We start from the raw sequence: 18,808 nt of genomic DNA on the forward strand, positions 1-18,808 counted from the left end.
TGGATAAGACATAATCTTATTTAAAGTTTGTTATTGACGATAGATGGTTTGAAACGATAGTAGAATTTTGGACATTTGCCATTGTTATATGTTACAACAAAGTATAACACTACGTTTCGAAGATTGAAATTTACCTTCTTCTTTAGGTGTAAAAAGCGTCCTAAGACATTAAAAGATTAATATATGCACTAATTGACTGCCACCCAAAGCTCTCTATTCTGTACGAAACATATAGGGATGTCCTTAATACGACAGTTTATCTTAGGAAAACACACACGGGTCAATATCTAAATTTTCAAAGGAACAATAAAAATCGGTCAAAGAAGGAGTTACATTCTCTTTGAGTGACCTTGTGCTTAGACAAAGATGGCTAAAAAAGGAAAAAATCAAAACGTAGAATTTGGTCTTATGAAACATGGATGTCCTCAGTCTCTCATAAATAAGTGTCAAATGAATAATCGGAAAACCACTGAGTCCGTAAATTAAAGCAAAGAAAAATTCACGAACATGACCATCCCTTTTGTGCCAGGATTAAAAAAGAGAATTAGAAAAGTTGGCAGAAATATAATACTGTGACACAAACCATTCTTAGGCAAAGTCTTGCAAAAACCAAACCAAACAAATGGCACACACGACTCGAAAAACTGTGTTTATAGTATACATTTTTTGTAATAGGGAACACATAGGCAAGACAAAAATAACACTAAATGTGAGAATTTAATGTAAAGAAATTATAAAAAAGGGTCTACTGGAAAAGTGTAACGTTGCTTGATACTCCTAGTCTGAAAATTACCACATGATCTGAGATGAAGCCAACATACACCTAGAAGAGAATATGTTCAAACGCAAAGAAATTAGCAGACCAACCGCTGAGTCAACCTGCCGTTAAGGTTAGATAACATTTTTCTATCAATATTACAAAATAATTGACTAGGAGTTTTGAAATATTTTAACAAACAAACAAACCAACAACGAATAGAATTCGTACACTCACTATGACACTGGGATCTAGGAGAAAAACATAGGGCCAGAGGCGGCTGCCCTTTATTCCCCCCTCCTGATCATCGCTTAATGTTCTCTTTTTTCCAGATGACTCTCCGCGATACCACAAGAAATGCCGACATTGAGTTTCCTTTATTGTGTGATCTTATCTACGTGTAATGAGAGCGCTTGGTTTATTCTCTATGGCTGGACTTCAAGCTATTCGTCAGGTATCACCTACTATTAATAACAACTTTGGGTGACAGTCTAACAATTGAAAAATTCTTTAGTTTTTTAATGTCTTAGGACATTTTTACACATGAGTAAGAAGGTAGATTTCAATTATCGAAACTTATTGTTACACTTTTCGTAACATATAATTATGGGAAATGTCCGAAATCATTCTATACATAATCTTAATTCAACATTTACTTGCATTTCTAAATCCTACGAATTACGGATATTTGCGTTCACTTTTCTCACGAGAATGACAGTAAGTTTTGTAATATAATAACACTTTTTATTGTGATTTCCTTTGTATAATTAATTTCTGTATATAAATGACATAAAGAATGTTTGGAGCACTATTAATACCTTAATGCAGACCTTTTTAGCTGGCAGACGTTTTGAAAGTGTAAATATTAAACCTAGAAAACTCCATTCTCCAGGACAGCGATAAATTAGTGGATCGGGCGTTTTATGCTCATGAAAACAGCATTTTCCAACTGTTTTGCAGATAGTGGCGGTGGTGAACTGTAACAGCCAGGTTATGCTTGCTGTTGTACAGGCAGATACATGAACGATAACTGGATTTACAAAGACCTGATTCGTTCCATTAACTCATCCCAAATTACGTTTGTGCCAGCCTTTGTGCCATCATGATCAGGTTATTAGGTTCCACTATACATCAAAACTATGAAATTATATGTTAGTGCTTCTCTTTGCTAGCTTAGAGTATCCATTGGTTTGTTTTATAATTTAATTATAAATTGCTTGTGTTGGTTACTAATAATACAGATTAGTTAGAAGAGTAACGTGTAGTAATTAAATATATTGTTACTAAAATAAAGTACCTATACTTTATCTCAGTCTCCAGTGGCTTCCTGACCAAAGCAGGGTTAAAAATTTTTGTCGTGCCTACCTTTACACACTCAGTTCAAACAATACTATACATATTATAATTATTTTGGGAATTATATACTAAGGAAATTAAATAGAAGAAAACAATCCTGCATTTCAATTGTTAAATTACAATCCTTTCAAATACAAACTAACTTTCTTGAGCTATAAAAATATTCATAAAGTTATTTTTACATTAAGTTAACTTTTAAACTTCTCCATTTCTAGGGGAAAATATACTCCGAAAACCAAGGTTCCTTTCTTTTCTAGGTGTCTCTGATAACGAAACGATGCAGTGAGTTTATTTGGAGTAAGCGGAAGGTGAAATGGAACTAAATTCAACATTCGCTTTCCAGCAATGGTAAGTCTTATTCGCCCACACAATTTGCGTTTACAGTTAAAACTTTTTGGAAGAACCCAAAATAAAATTACGCTTTATAGTATATTAACTCTGGTGAAAAAGTTAAAGTGTGTTTCGCTGTTTCTAAACTATTTTGCATAAAAAATTTACACTGATATAAATGAAATATTGTAACAATAATTTATTTTTACAATTAGGACCATTTTAGTTCTAATTAACTACAACAATTTTAGGCTATTAAGGTAATCGGAAGATATTATACACTTATATTCTACCCACTTTTATTTCATGTAAAAATAAAATTACGATATTAATAATTATTAATAATAAGAAAAAATTATAACTTACCACAAAACCAAGTATTAGTACAAAATATGTGTATAGGCTTCAAATATGTTAATAAATAAGAAAGTAGTATTTCATATACAGCTTTAAAAACTTTTAATAATAAAACAAAGTCATATAATATTAACGAGAACTACAAGAAGCAACGTTTCTTTACAGTTAGACAGGACGACACAGTCATTTAGTATGCGTTATTTTATCTAGGACTATGAAAAAGAATGAAAGGCTACTCATAACGTCCTTTGACCTTTTTGGCAAACAAACTCTTAGTGGAAAGAGAAACTTGTATATTACAAGAACATTACACATTCAAATGTGTGTATATTCTCAGCTCATCAAGTCCGTTTTGATGAGCTAGGAGTGTGAAAGAACATAAAAGGAAGCTTCCAGCGTCTAACTTCCTTTTTGACATATAAACTAGGACATCAAGAGAGAGGTTTTGGAAATTGTTACATCACAAAAAATTACACATTCAACTGTACATTCATTCTTCATTCACAAGGACCATGATTCTTTAAGGGTTTAGCTTTATAAAATCAAGAACATTATTCATTCAAATTTTTATTTAATCTCAGTTTGGATTTTGTAAGAATGTGAACGAGAAATGGAGTAAACTTCCATCCTATTGAAGAAAAGTTAAATTTTCATTTGGTATAAACCTATTTAATTTTTACTTCCACAATTTCCAAAAATTTCAAATTCTCGACTGTACGATGGAGTGAAATCATCCTAAGCTCTAAAATGATTAACACGGCAAGTTTATTGTTGGTATTGTTTTCATTCAATTTTAAGTTAATAAAAACAAATCACTATCGATACTTATGTTAAGTGAAAGCCTAAAATAATGTTGAGAGTTTCCTAGTTGAAGTTTTGTAAAATATTGCATACAAGAATTTCAAACAAAATACAAACTGGTAAGGGCCGAATAAGCTTTTTTTATTGCAAACACGGTTGGATTTGTTTGGAGGGACAACTTTACAAAGTTTAGACTTTCTACGTTGAACGACAAATGGTCTATTTTAAATTTGTTCATTCATTTTTGACATCTTATTGTTAATTTCATGAAGCAGAAGCGTTATACCACTATATCTCTCTAGAGGGACTCCAAGAAAAAGTTATAAGTGTTCCGTAAAATACGAGTATCATTTTATAATGTATGATAAGTCCAATCCTGCAGCACGAGTCATCAGTGTCAGGGGTCCTAGATTGGCAAGATGGATTCTTTAGCAAATTATTCCCATACTAATTGTCGCATTCCACAGTAAATATTTTACGCTTGACTGAATTCACGGAAGAAACAGCAAAAATGGGAAATGAATAAATCCTTTGGCTTCATCCAACAAATAATTTACTGAAGTTGGAAATAAAGTTTCTTGTTATCGTTGGATTTATTGCAAGTATTTTTTTAACCTAAAAGTTATTATTTTCATTAATTGGCTCCTCTAGATAAAATTTAGTACAATCGGCGAACTACACAATTGTCGTCAAAAATAGAGATTACAATGATGTTAATAGTGTTGAAAACTAGCCGTTAAAAGTGATGATCGATTGATCAGCTAAATACTCTCACAAGTGGTAACTACTACTAGTAGTAACAATTACCTCCAATAGGCGCGGCGTACTCCTCGTACTTTGCCATACAGATATCCAGACTTGCGTTTGCTGGTTACTGGATGATGATCAGGTAGATACTCTCACAAGAGGTAACTACTACTAGTAGTAACAATTACCTCCAATAGGCGCGGCGTACTCCTCGTACTTTGCCATACAGATATCCAGACTTGCGTTTGCTGGTTACTGGATGATGATAAACTAGATACTCTCACAAGAGGTAACTACTACTAGTAGTAACAATTACCTCGAATAGGCGCGGCGTACTCCTCGTACTTTGCCATACAGATATCCAGACTTGCGTTTGCTGGTTACTGGATGATGATAAACTAGATACTCTCACAAGAGGTAACTACTACTAGTAGTAACAATTACCTCCAATAGGCGCGGCGTACTCCTCGTACTTTGCCATACAGATATCCAGACTTGCGTTTGCTGGTTACTGGATGATGATAAACTAGATACTCTCACAAGAGGTAACTACTACTAGTAGTAACAATTACCTCCAATAGGCGCGGCGTACTCCTCGTACTTTGCCATACAGATATCCAGACTTGCGTTTGCTGGTCGCTGGTTGGTTTGAGAAGTTCCTCCACCACCGCTCCACGGGGACGTCACAGATGGAATTGACATTGTTCAATCATAGGCCATGATAAGGTGCACTTGGTTACATATCCAGCTCACTCCTATTCCTGGAACAGACAAACAGAAAACAAATAATTTAAAGGTGAGGGAGAAATTTGGAGATTGTACACAAAGATTACACAAAATACTCACGGATATAAACATCAGCTTTAAATTTTATTATTGACTCATGTTTTTGTATCGAAGTTATAGGCAAGTAGTTTTTGAGGCTTGTACTGATGAATGTTTTGTATGTATGAGGTACAGTATTTCTAACAGTGAGACACATTTTAAATGAATGATCATAAGTATCATCAGAACTGCTAGTGTGATAGAAGGTAAGTACGGGAATTCTCACCAAATGATAAATTTCCCTGAGATCTTCCTAGGGGTTGAGAGGCCACAATTTGTCAAACTTGTGAGACGAAAAGAAATTGATTCTGGAGATGGGAAATTCTCGTAGTCTACTATTAACGTTGTGGATGTTCGGGAACATATTATCTCAGTTCAAGCAGGAGTCAGTTTCCAAAGTGGCCCTGTGCTTTAGTCAAAGATACGAGTATATCCGGATGGAGATTTTTTCGTGGTGGCTTTTACTTTTACACAAATGGACATCTTGTCATTAAAGAAATGGTTACCTACGACACACTGTTGAGAATGATCCTCCACTCCCTCAGACTGCTAATGGCCTCTGGTCAGTCCTAGGTGGTTGGTTGGGGAATGAAGAACTATCGTGATCTGTATGCTGACCTGTATTTAATAATTAGTGCTATGCTTTTTTTTTATTAAGTGCATGTTTTAGAACTGGTGAAGTTGACACACAAAATAGTGGTTTTGATCATTGGCTTATGTCTCACAATACTCTGTTATGGTTTTTAATTTTAAACTAGATTGTAATTTGTTACTTAATTATTCACCTGAGGAAGAGATCAGATTGCAGATGTTGACACGTAGTGTTGGTGAACGGAAAATCGTGTTTCCTTCACAATCCTTCCATCGTCAAAAACTTTATATAGTCGAAAATTGTATATATTAGTTGTCAAGGACGTAGTCAGTGAAGAAGTCCAAGGGGTCCGAAAACCCCCCCAAATTTTCCAATTTTTCACTTACTTTTTAAGTAAACGATTATTATTATTATTTTAATAATACAGTATTACTTACATGTACTGCTGGAAGATCTTTCTCAACAAAAAAAGGTTCAAGAACTTTTTAAGGAACAAAATGTGGCCTTACTCTCTGTAAACTACAGGAAAATATCAGTTGTCTGCCCCCCAAATATTTTCCTGTCTACGATCTTGTTAGTTGTGAAGTACCATGTGTGCTTTATCGCAGAATAAAAGTTTAGTCATACTTATTTTTAGGTGAAATACTCATTATTCAAGATCATGGTTAAATTGATCTTGATTATTTATAATTATTAATTCCTGCATAATTTACTCAACAAAATCAACTTAGTTCAGTACACCATTCAATTATAGAACATTCCTAAATTATTAAATATACTTAAGTATGTCTTACGCCGTATGTATTTGTATTTATTAAACTAAAAAAGTCTCAACTTGAAATTAAATTTTACAGTAATAATTCTGTTGTCCTCAAAATAACGAAATTAAACATAATATAATAGAAGAGAATATACTGAAGAGACCACTGACAAGATTTAATAACCATTACAAGCCGGCGGTCCACCAACCGCCTTTGACCTGCAAATTGTATTATCCATTCCCAAGTCAAAGGAAGCCAAGATTCCATGTCTTTCAAGGATAATTGGTCTAACTGGATTATACATGGGCCTACAATATACCATATTATTATAATGGTGTATCACATAGTTCAAAGTACAGAAATATTGCTTTCTCATTTCTGTAAAAGTTGGTAACCACGTGTTTATGATTCGCTAGGACCAGTGCCTTATCTAGTTCGCCGGCGCGGGGGCGGGCACCCCATCTGTTCACACTTTTCACTTATTTTATCACTATTTTTCAAAATTTACAAGTCAGAATTACTAACATAATATATATGATAAGTACGTGATATAATAATTATATGAACACATTAAAAAATTATATCTAAGCATTAAGAAATGTGAGATATTTTTTCTAGAAAGGGAAACCATGCACTACACCTCCTTAAAATCTTAATTGACATTTTGGATTGCTGAAGAACTTCAAAACTTCTCTCAACCACTGGTGATAGTTCAAAAGGAAATTTGGCTACTCTCTAAATAATTATTTATCATCCAACGTACGTCTGATTTAGTGAGACAGATTTTTTCCATTCGAAAATTATTTGCTAAGATTATGATAGTAAAATTGTTCTTATCCATTACAAAGCACCAAGCAATACTTTTCTCCTTTCTTCATATGTATCTGTTTGTAAGCAACGAGTCAATGCATGCTAGTTTCACATAGGTACATATGTTGGATGCTGGGTACCAAGCCAAACCCCTCCCTTAAGATGATAATACGTTTTATGTTGATCCGATAATCACATTGCTGTTTCTTCCACTCAATATTGTATTGTCAATATAGTCTCCTCATACGTAACACTTAAATTAATTGATATTGCTTAATTTTTCTTAAGGACATTATACATTTCACAAACCTATTTATTTTACTCTATACAAAACTACTGGAACCTACCCACAGACTAGACACTGTAGGTTTATTTCTATAAAATGGCTGTTTCGAAACTTTTTCTTTTTCTTTTTCTTAACCCTCCAACTGGCGGTCATTTTTTTCCTGTAGTGGCGGCATGTTTTCGAGCCTCGTGCAAGGGTTTTAAAAAGAAATTTATCAAAAATATAAATTAAAAGTAATATATATAGAAGTATATATTTTTGTGTTCAGAATTAAACATATAATAATATTATTATTTAAATTTGGCCTTAAAAAAATGTTTACTAAAAATTTTTTCCATAAATTCATAATTCAGAATTTACATTTTTTTTTTAATTTGGGGGGGACCATACCTAGCAAACCAAGTTATAGTAAGAAAACTATAAAAAAGTGAGATTGCCATTTTGTGTCAAATTTATTCTAGTTTCAGAAACACATAAGCATTATACAAATTTATGAAACTATAATAACACTATGTAACAAAATACACGATGCGCATAAATTGTGAAAATAGGGTGTATATGTTAAGAGTTTGCTAATAAAAGTTTTTACTAATACAGTTTTACTTTCAATACATGTTATATTGCATATTTTATTACTCAGAATGAAGTAAAAACTATACAGCAGTAGTAAAATAAAATAAATTCCATAACTTTTTTTTGAAAAGTCGAAAAAAGTTTCAGTTTGTCATTACTCAAAACTTTTGCGAAAAATTTTTCAAACAGCAAAGTATAAAATGTGTTTCAAAGCTTGTATTATATATCCAAATTTATATATCTATGATTTACATTATGATGGGAAATTTTATGTAGTTTTAGAAAACCATAAACTGTGTCTAATATATTACATATATTTTGGTTCTACAATACATGTATTACAAAACTAAAATAACAGTATATATTGCCTACGCGACTTAACAATGACCCTGGTCCAACAGTTACAGTTATCATACATAACCAAAGAAATTACGGTTAATATATATTTGGTTGTGAAAATTGTTATTTCAGAACTAAAAGAGTGCTAAAATAACGTTTAGTGAGTGAAAAACAATAACAAAACGTGAGACGTGAAATGAATTTTAGCCAAGTCATTTTGCCATAGCCTACACAGATTCGATAATTCATCAAACATATTTCAGTAAAAAAGAAAATTTATTCTATCTAAAATATATTTATTTGCACTACTGCAATATCTAACAACTCACCACACACTAAACACAACACTAAAACACAAATAAAAATCTACTAAATAAACACGACTCGTCACATAAACAAATCAGACGGCATCGACAAACAGCGGCTCACATCATGAATTGCTGCTTCATCTTCCTTTTACGTTCCTAACTACGAACTTGGTACGTTGCAACTACAATACAAAGAGGAATAAAACTATAGTATTCCTTAGGCTTTTTTTCCCGAATCCACAATGGTGCATGAATCGAATCGATACGTTGCCGGAATATACTGTAATGAAGCATGATTATGCAAGGAATGTTTGTTTATCAAAATTTTGACGAACAACAAATCCACAATGGGTTATGTGTATCAAAATTTTGATGAACAACAGTTGGAGGGTTAAGGAAACTCAATCTCATATTCTTATAACAATAATTCATTTAATACTAAACCTTTGAAAATAAGTAAGTTTTAAATGCACTTCTTAACTGCGTGAATGCCGAATACATTGACCGCGGCAGACGCCTGTATGTGCCGGGCTGCAGTTGTGTGTTGTGACCACATCGTGCGAGCCTGTCCATTCTATTGGCTGCCGCCAACTGCATTTTTTCGTGGTCCCTACTGTAGTGTTCACGATCACTCAGTAAAGAGCCGATGAGGAGGGATTTATTTAGTTATTTACAACCACGGTAATGGAATATTTCTAAACATTCCTATTCTTCAATGGTGTATTAATAAAAGAATTATATAAAAGAATCATGTTGACTGTGGTGATTAATTGTTAACCAGTTCACAAGTGTTCATTCATATTTTTATACTTGACATTACACGCACATTCATAATCAAAGCGAAATACATAAAAACCTAAAGATATTTATAGATATGTACTAGAAATGTACAAAGAAAAATATAAATGAAAAGGAACTGATAAAATAACAAAACACTCATGCAGCAATAACAGGTGCACACACATACATATCTCCTGTCAGATTGAAGTTGGAACCTATAAACTGGTCTGATATACCAATTAGCTCTACGAGGTAAGTAGTGTTGTGATAAAGTTGTGAACGTTAGGCAAACACAACTGAATTGCACACAGTCGGGAGCGTGCGTGTATAATTGTCTCAAGTTTTAATTGCTATCTGACTGTACGTGCCGAAATCTTGTGCAACTTTAATGTCAACAACACCGAAGTCGTGGATAGATCTTTATCTGATGTTGTCATTAATATTTCAATCACATTGAACTGTGGTTTATTTATTCGTTTTCATATTAAATTTTGTAGATTATAGTTACAGGAATCGAGTGCTAATCTATATTGTACAAACACACTAAAGGGTTATATTTAAGTTAATAGATAAATTCCAAGTTTATAGTAGAAAGAAAGGAATCGTCGAGTTAAAACATAAAACGATAATTATTTTGGAGACCATATTTTCTTAGCTAGACACACTTAAATCCAACCATCAGTCTTGTAGACAAATATTAAATCATTGTCGGTTAACATTACACAGATTAACTATGACACAGTGAAGCGGCTACGGTGGTTGTAGCGAGATAACCGAATCAAGCAACGTCGAGCGTGGCTGCTGCTTGGATGGGTGACCACTGAGCAATCGTGTCCTTGCAAGCAGCCCGCTTGCTCAGCCATTGATAGTGGTTCAGAAGTCACCTTGAAGCAGTCTGTCCTCAGGTTAGGTGTTAGAGGGTGCTTCTTAATTCCTAATTTCGCCAAGGAAAATAAGACATTGTTTACTTTATTTTTTGGAATTCGCAAATTTCAGTCTCTTTGTTTAGTTGTTTGATGGTGATAAAATTATTATTTGTGTTTCTGTTGGTCTGTTTTAAGTGTGTAAAACAAGAGAAAACACGATCTGAATAAAACATCGTTTGATATTAAGCGTCCGTTAGCGCGGCTGACCATCAATTTCGTTCTTAGCACAAATTCCTCTATCGATTTCTTGAAAAAACAACATTATGTGCTTATACAGTAGAAATTGGCTTTCAGCCACTCTACTATTTTGCTTTTTCGTTGTTTTTTAACAGATCTTACTCATATTATAGAAATTTACTTACATCTGCCTGTAGATATAATTAATACGAATATACTAGTCACCATGGTTGACCAAAAGCAGTTTTGTAACTTATCATATGTAGGTTACCAGTAGAATAATGTAGGCAAATGCCGGTAAATGTTGATGTTGTTGTTTTCGTTCTCCATTTACACTGGCCACTCTTTTCAAGTCCATAGTCAGACCGGTCCTGTAGTACTCTTCTGTTGTCTGTTGTCCTTATCAACTTGGACATATTGCCCTTCTCGAACGGCTGCAGATCAGACTTCTAAGGCTCATTGGGTTGCGTCTTGGATACCAGTACCTGGAGATGCCCTTCGACCTTCCCTTGGACTCCCACTTCTGTCAAAAAGAAGGAAGATTGCTGATATGATGTTATTGCACAAGATTGTGAACGGCGCAATAGACTGTCCTGATCTTTTGACTCTGCTTGAGTTTCGTGCGCCTCGGGAAACACGTTCACAAGGCATGTTTTACAGGCGTGCCTCGCCCTCGCTCTACATCTAACACAGCGCCATTCCTCGGCTGAAGAGGGAGGGGATGAACTCTTTAGAAATATGGACTTCTTTGGTTCATCCTTTCAGCCTTTCCGCAGGAGCGTACTCATAATCATGTGTAGTCCTAATCCGTAGGTGAGCGAGATTTAATCATAGTTTAAATTATTTAAGAAGAAAATTTTGCCTATTGGGTTACTTAAATTATATTCAATTATCTGTTTATATTTGTTATAAATTCTGTTTAATTTTTTTTACCGTTAACTTTAGATTTATTGCTTTATTTATTGTTGAAAGTTGAAAGTTTATTTCTATCTGTACCTCTGTACATAGTTTATTCACCTTGTTATCTACCGTGTACAGTTATTCTCCCTGTTACGTACTGTTACATAGTTTTTTCTCTGCTACGCTGCTATAAATAGTTTATCCTGAGTTACTTTGTTAGCTACTTAATTTATGTTCAGGTATTTTTTTTAAGCGTGAGGAAATTGTTTGAAATTGTCATAAATTTGAACGTGTATGCTTAGTGTTAAGCGTTATTATCCTATTTGTGTTGCAAATGGTTTACTTTATTATGGTGGCTATCACTTGCTAATATTATAATTTATATTTATAGTGTAGTAAGTATATTATTGCAGTCTTTCTGGTCAGCTGTGTCTATGTCATGTATTGTCAGCTATGCCATCTTTATTGTGTCAAAAGTGTTTTATAATTATAATGGTTTACTGTTGGAAATAAAGAAATAGATGTGTATTGTCTGTAAAATTCCTTTACCTCAGAAAGAAAAATCAATTTTGTTTTACTTTGACATTGCTATATGAAGGAAGTTACGTTATAATTTAAATTATTGAAATTTGAAACTAACAATTTACATACGAGATCACCGTTCCACACATAACGATTGCCATATATCTGGCTACATTCTATAGATGCATCATAACTACCGTCCAAATAATATGTACCGTTTTACTGGCACATGAGGGGTTAGCTTTGAAATTTAAATGTTTGTGAAGGTTCAAAAAAAAAGGAAAACGAAAATCTTCTGTAATAAATAAGGTTTAAACTAAAATAAAACTTCTTCTTGAAAATAATTACTGGATTTAAAATTAAAATAAAAACTTCTTGATAACTTTAAATTCAAACTTGTAATATATTCGTCTCTCCAAATGTACAGCTTATCTTTTATTAAATTTTCAAAATTCAAAACTTTCACACTCTAATCTGATCTGGCAATTCTTCACTTTAATTTATCTTCAAAATCCAATTATATGTGTTACTAATTTTATTTACTTTACTTTAAATATTACTTCTTTTCAGCGTTAGAAATTTTTATTATAAAAATTCTTCAGTGTTAGAGAATTAAAAAATTGATGAAAGCATCTGTAACAACCACAAAACTCTTTTAGTATTTTTACATAAAATTTTATATACATGTGCTCACTGTACCAACAAGTTTTATATTGCACAGATCAAAAGGACAAGTTCCTAAATTGCCATTAAATTTAATTTTTACAATATTTCTTTCCCCAACATTATTCAAAATAACTAAGAATGAATATTGACTGGACTCCAGTTAAAAGGTTCACTTACCCGCAGGATCGATGACGATTAGCAAAAGATTAACTCTAAGCACTTTCAAAGTCTACTCGTTACTATAATTTCCGATCAACTGAGACGGGAGGTACGGCACGTCTATCTCACCCCACCTCTCAATTTCGTTATCAAACACTGCCATCTGCGATGCGCGCCTCGCTGATAGCAGCCTCTTTTGTACAGTCCAGTCCACATCATTCTTCTGGGCCTACTCCTTCCACCGGTAATCCAGTTACCCCAGAATTATTATTTAATACATTCGGTACAAATAAGTGACGTAAAGGACGATGGCAAAATCATTAAAATCGCCCTCTCTATAAAAGTTCTTTTCACATACAAACTGTAAGGATCTTCGTATTTATCTTCACTTGTAGTATCTGAAATTTTACAAAATTGCATGCCTACAATCCCTCCTGGAAGGATAACATCTTTTCTTGTATTTTTAGTCTTCATAGAAGTTGTCTGCAAGAGCTGTGACTCTGAAAATTAAATAAAATTGCATGACCAAAGCGAGTTACCACCTGACAGGTCTGTGACTTCATAGTGGCAGCTCTCCTGTCTCTACATATATAAGATGTTATCACTGTCATAAAATGTCATCCAGTACTAATTCATCCATATTTATTGCATTTAGATGTCTTTCATGAATGGCTATTATTGCATTAACTCAAAGCAGAACATGAATGAAGACTATTTTGGATATAAAATTGGAATAAATATAAGTATAACACGTAAAATGCAACAAATTAAAATAAATATAATATTTAACAAATGTCGGAAATCCTATTTTTCTTTCAAACCGCCAACTGAATACCGTAACACAGACTTTAAACAAATACGATTAAAATAATGTTCTTGTTATTGTTTTAAACGTTTTACTCAGGAATAAAAAAAATCACACGCTTCAGATAAGTTTGAAATGTTTCAATTTGAATTTAAGAAATTTTAGTGCTTACTGCTCTTTTTACTTTATTAAAGTGGTCCACTACAAGTTAGTGATTTACATTATTACCTTTTCGTCTTCATCCATCAAGTATCTAGGAGAGAAATTACCTAAAGGGAATATAGTAGTTACGTTCTTAAAATAAACCAAATCTTAGGATTTATTTTTGCCATCTACCTATTTAATAATCATAACTTATTTGTGTTCTCTAACTATAATGTACTTAGTAAATCAGTGGTACGCTGTGGAACTAAAAACCGGTCGATGTATACTGATTCATCAAATTTCTATTGTTTTGCAAACATTGTAAAATTTCTATCCAAAGGGTTATGGTGTTTGTATCCAGTTGGGATCTCAGAAACACACAGAGAACTGAATTTTGAGTTTAGCTCCAGTTCACGGGTTATTGCAGAGTCTGGTATCTGACCCTGTCTCAGACTTGACTCCTGGAATCTGGAGACATGTTCATCTGAAAAGATCTAACGAAAGTCGACGACGAAGAAGCTCAAAACGAAACATTTACATCGTTTAGAAACAAATACACTTATAAATAGATGAAGTGGTAGTCTCATTGTCTCATCAGGTACACAATTTAGTGTACTACGATGTGGTAGACGCGATATCTAAGCATGTTAGAACACGTGTTCTCAACACATAATGTAGCTATAGTAGGAAGGGGTAATTTAATTGAATTTTGAGTTAGCTCTCTACCATAACTACTTACAAGAAATCATACTCAACTCAAAATGTTGCTGACACCTTGCTTGTATTTAAAATACAATCTTTTGTATTAAAATTGAACCTAAACTCTATAGTATTATCTTAATCCTTTGGAAAGTAATTTTGTATACTAAAAGAATATGCTTGGGAGCGATATCAGATTTTAACACTGAAAAGACGTGTTTTTAAATACTTAATGTTGGCAACATAATCATACGATGACATCACAGATTTCATTCTTATATGTATTGGCTATATAGAATAGGTATACTACATTGTTTAATAGCGTATAAAAGGTATTCAGTTAACAATACTGATTGAAAAGTGATTAAACTGTACAATCCGTTGTTCACTAATGTAATAACTCAGTGAACAAAACTTTCTAGTCGGGGATGGTTTGCTAGTCAAGATTGACAGAGAAGTTGGAACACAAGACAAACACAACTGTCAGTATTGCAGCTGGCAAAGTCTGCTGTTGATGTCTTCGTCACTAACTTGTATTGCAATAATCTTAATCTCACTCACAGATTCTTGGAAAATAACTAAACATTTTTATTTCTGTAATCTGAATAGTATAGCACCATTAGGAGAAGGTCCAGTAATTCGGGTGTGGTTAGTTTTGAGAAGTTTTAAGTACGCAGTCACTCATTTTGACTCCTGACAGGTCAGTAAATTCTTGGAGAAAAACGCCTTTTAAATATTTCTAGGAAAATGGAAATTTGGGTCCAAAAGTATAGAATCCACTTGGTTCAAACTCCACGTGAACCACTTGATTCTCGTGCACTACCATTGGATACTGAGCAATCAGTCCATATGACTTTTGGTACGAGTATGTTGGTAGGTAGATTACCGAAATCCACTTTTGAAAGCTAAATAATTCGATGGTTTATCCATTGTAAAGAAACTTGAAAAGACTCCATACTCCAAATCGTTAGCGCTACGTGATGTAGAAACCCCAAAGTCAAATTCTATTAGCTTATAGTCACTCAAAAACCATAACCTTCAACTAACTGGATTACACAGGTTTTTGGATATAACTTTCACTCAATAAACAACTCGGAATGACCTGATCTTTCGCATAGACACGATAGGTAAAGTCTAGCCGAGAGATCACGGTTCGATTTGCGAGCAAGTCAATAAAAATGTTCAAATTGGTTTAGACCTTTTTCATTTAAAGAAAGTTCAGTAAAAAATCAATTTATGAAATGCAATTTATGTAGAAAGAACTTCCTTATAAAGTTACAAGTCTACTACAAAAATTTCAGTTAAAATTATGTTGTCCGTCCGGCTGTGTTATAGCTTTTCATAAAAAAGTGCTAAAGACTTGAAGTTGGTACATTAGTTCTTTCATGGTCCAAGGAACTCAAGGTCAAAGGCAGTCCATCCAAGTGTCCGACTGCACGGTAAATCTTTAAATATTTTTCATTGGGTCCTTCGATACTCCTTGTATCGGTTTATTTTAGTTATAAAAGCATTAAAAATGAAATGAAATTATTTTTGTTTGTAACATTTAGTTTTCCAATATATGGTAAAGTTAAATTTTAATCCTTACAGTTTAAGTGATAGAAAAGACATCGATAGCCTCAAAGCCCAAGTTATTAAAAATGCAGTGGGCTATTAAAATGACGGTTCGTAAAACACATAGCAAAGCTCTGGAGACGGACTGATCATTGTAGTTTGTTGCCGTAAGGGTTATTGTTTACAAAGCTCTATAAACAGTAACGCAATCTTGTGTTGCTTGGCCGAAGGGAATTGTTGCCTGGAGTCCCTAAGTCTCGTCGCCCACGACACTCATCTCGTCCCCCGCCTTCCCACCCGGTCATCTCGGGCTTCAGACATCATAGAAGTTCACCGAAGTTGATCATTATTTATTTTTCCTTACCTTAGATGGCAAAACTGTCTTAGGCAAATATGTGTTGATAAGGCTTGGGAAAATGAACTAGGGACGTGTTATCTAAAACTCAGGGATATCTGGAGTACATTATACAATTATTTGTATAATTCAGTCTTTACTGATGAAGATTTATTTTAAAACAGCAAGTCACTTAGTAATAGATTATTTTAAACCTTACATCATGAAAACTTCGCGTTTGCTGCTAAAAGCCTGTGTTGTCGGTCTTAGCGTTATTTCAGCGTTCTGTGTGACCATTAAATAGTAAACTAGGGCTTTATTTTGTATTTCCAGTTTAGGCAATAAACCATTAAGGCTTGATTGTTTTGCAGTACGCACGCTGTCCCTTAGAGTAAGAATACCCAGAATTTTCATTTCCCAACGTTCATAATAAATTTGAAGGATACACCATTAAACTTCCTACAAAAAGAGACCATATGCAATAACACTATGTGCCAATGGGAATGTTGAGTTTAAGTTCATTTCACCTGCCAGGAACCTTCACTTCACTCGACATTCGCATTGAACGTAGGTATGGTAGCAAGGGTTGATTCAACTGAATTTTTAGTTTAGCTCCAGTTCACCTTCCTTTTATTGCAATATTTATATTCAAATAAAAGGAAGTTGAACTGGAGCTAAACTCAAAATTCAATTCGCATTGAATCCACCTTTGCCACTAACCTGTGATCGGACAAGTTATTGAGGTATAATTAATTGCAAACTTCAACAACAGTAACGCCAAGTATTATTTTATGTAAATGTTGTTATATTGAACTGCATTAATGTATATTCGTATAAGGAAAATGATCTTACAATATCCCAGCAGAACGCTACACACCTAGAGGTATAAAATAACTATATCTCTATCTTCTCGGTTCTAAGAAGTCCAGTTCCTCCAGCGATATCTCTTCTTTATTCTAACTATAAACATCAAGTCCTTATCGGAATAATAACCACGAAATTATTCCCCTTCCTATCTGTCTGAACGCTTTTCTTTCATTTCTGAAACAAGTAATTGGAATACTCGACGTGGAGCCTCTCTGTTATCTATTCCTGTTCATAGATCCTCTATTTACAGTAAATCATTCACAGTCTCTGCTTGTCGACTTTGGAATAATCTCCCGGATCATATTAGAGGTATTCGTAGTCGGGAACGGTTTCGGGGGGTGCTTAGGGACCATCTGTTTTGGACCTCGTCGGGTTGACGATGTCGTGGCATAGGGTATGGGACGATGGCTTTGTATGAATGGTGATGGGTGAATGTCTGTTAACTTCCTTGTAAGTTTTATTCTATGTATTTATTTTTAGTTTCATAGAAAACCTTTGTTTCATTTTATTACTTTATATAAATAGAGATTATAATTTTCGATTTAAAATAGTAATGTAAAACTGTATTGTGGCTCTTGTTTTACAGTAATAGTAGAGTTTATTAATTTATGGTTAGGTGTAAGAGAGGACTTAATAGTCCTAACCTCGCCAATTGAATATGTTTTACGTTGTATTCAATAAAGACATTTTTCATTTCATTTCACGAAACACGATTTTATGTAGCAGATGGCTCGAAAACGGAGAATATGTATTCCATAATATCAAATAGCTTATGAAAATGGGTTGTCTTCTTTAACTTACCAGCACTGGTGCCATGCCTTTACTTACAAGGGGAGGGGGAGGGGTTCAAGGGGACTCATCCCTTAAAATATTTTGTGAAATAATTTCGCACGCTCCAACTTTTATTTTACATTTTTACAATGGTTACAAAGTAATACGAGTCATATTTATACGATTAATACTATCCTTCATAATTAATTTTAAGGAGAGACCACATCCTTTTTTATGCCTTGTTTCATCCGTCGTCATGGGTCCCTTGCCTATGAGAGTATCTTATCAAACAGATAAGGAGGATAAATTAAGGTACTGACAAAAAGTACTACGCTCACAGACAGAATCTGAACCAACACTATTTATAACTTAAATTCAAATTCCGATGTCTTAAACAGTACGACTATCTGCTCTCGATTTTAATAAGGTAAAAATAATAACAATAATCCCCCCAAACAGAATAAAGTAGTCCCTGAAATCAAAATAGCGAAGGAGTATCAAATGTCCCATACCACTTTGTTCATAATCTCACCCTATAGACGTTACACTAGTAATCTGCATACAAAGGCACAATAGTCTACACATATAATAATTACCTCCCTTCATGTGTAGGTTAATCCGTAAGAAAGGTGGAGTACATCAGGAAAATTCCAAATCTGGTT

The 18,808-nt window shown here is 33.7% G+C and overlaps 1 protein-coding gene across 2 annotated transcripts in view; it reads right to left on the minus strand.

The window, feature by feature from the left end:
* Positions 1-5,106, minus strand: part of LOC124359998 (PDF receptor) — a 264,911-nt gene extending 259,805 nt beyond the window's left edge. The window contains exon 1 of one of the 2 annotated variants that reach the window (XM_046813220.1): positions 4,921-5,106. In XM_046813220.1, coding sequence (XP_046669176.1) covers positions 4,921-5,050 — 130 coding nt within the window. In that variant the 5' untranslated portion in view covers positions 5,051-5,106. Of the gene's footprint in view, positions 1-4,408; positions 4,480-4,920 lie in introns of those variants that run through there. The other variant, XM_046813221.1, reaches the window with a different exon arrangement.
* Positions 5,107-18,808: the final 13,702 nt, after the last annotated feature.

This window comes from Homalodisca vitripennis, chromosome 4 (genome assembly GCF_021130785.1).
Source record: "Homalodisca vitripennis isolate AUS2020 chromosome 4, UT_GWSS_2.1, whole genome shotgun sequence".
Lineage (NCBI taxonomy): Eukaryota > Metazoa > Arthropoda > Insecta > Hemiptera > Cicadellidae > Homalodisca > Homalodisca vitripennis.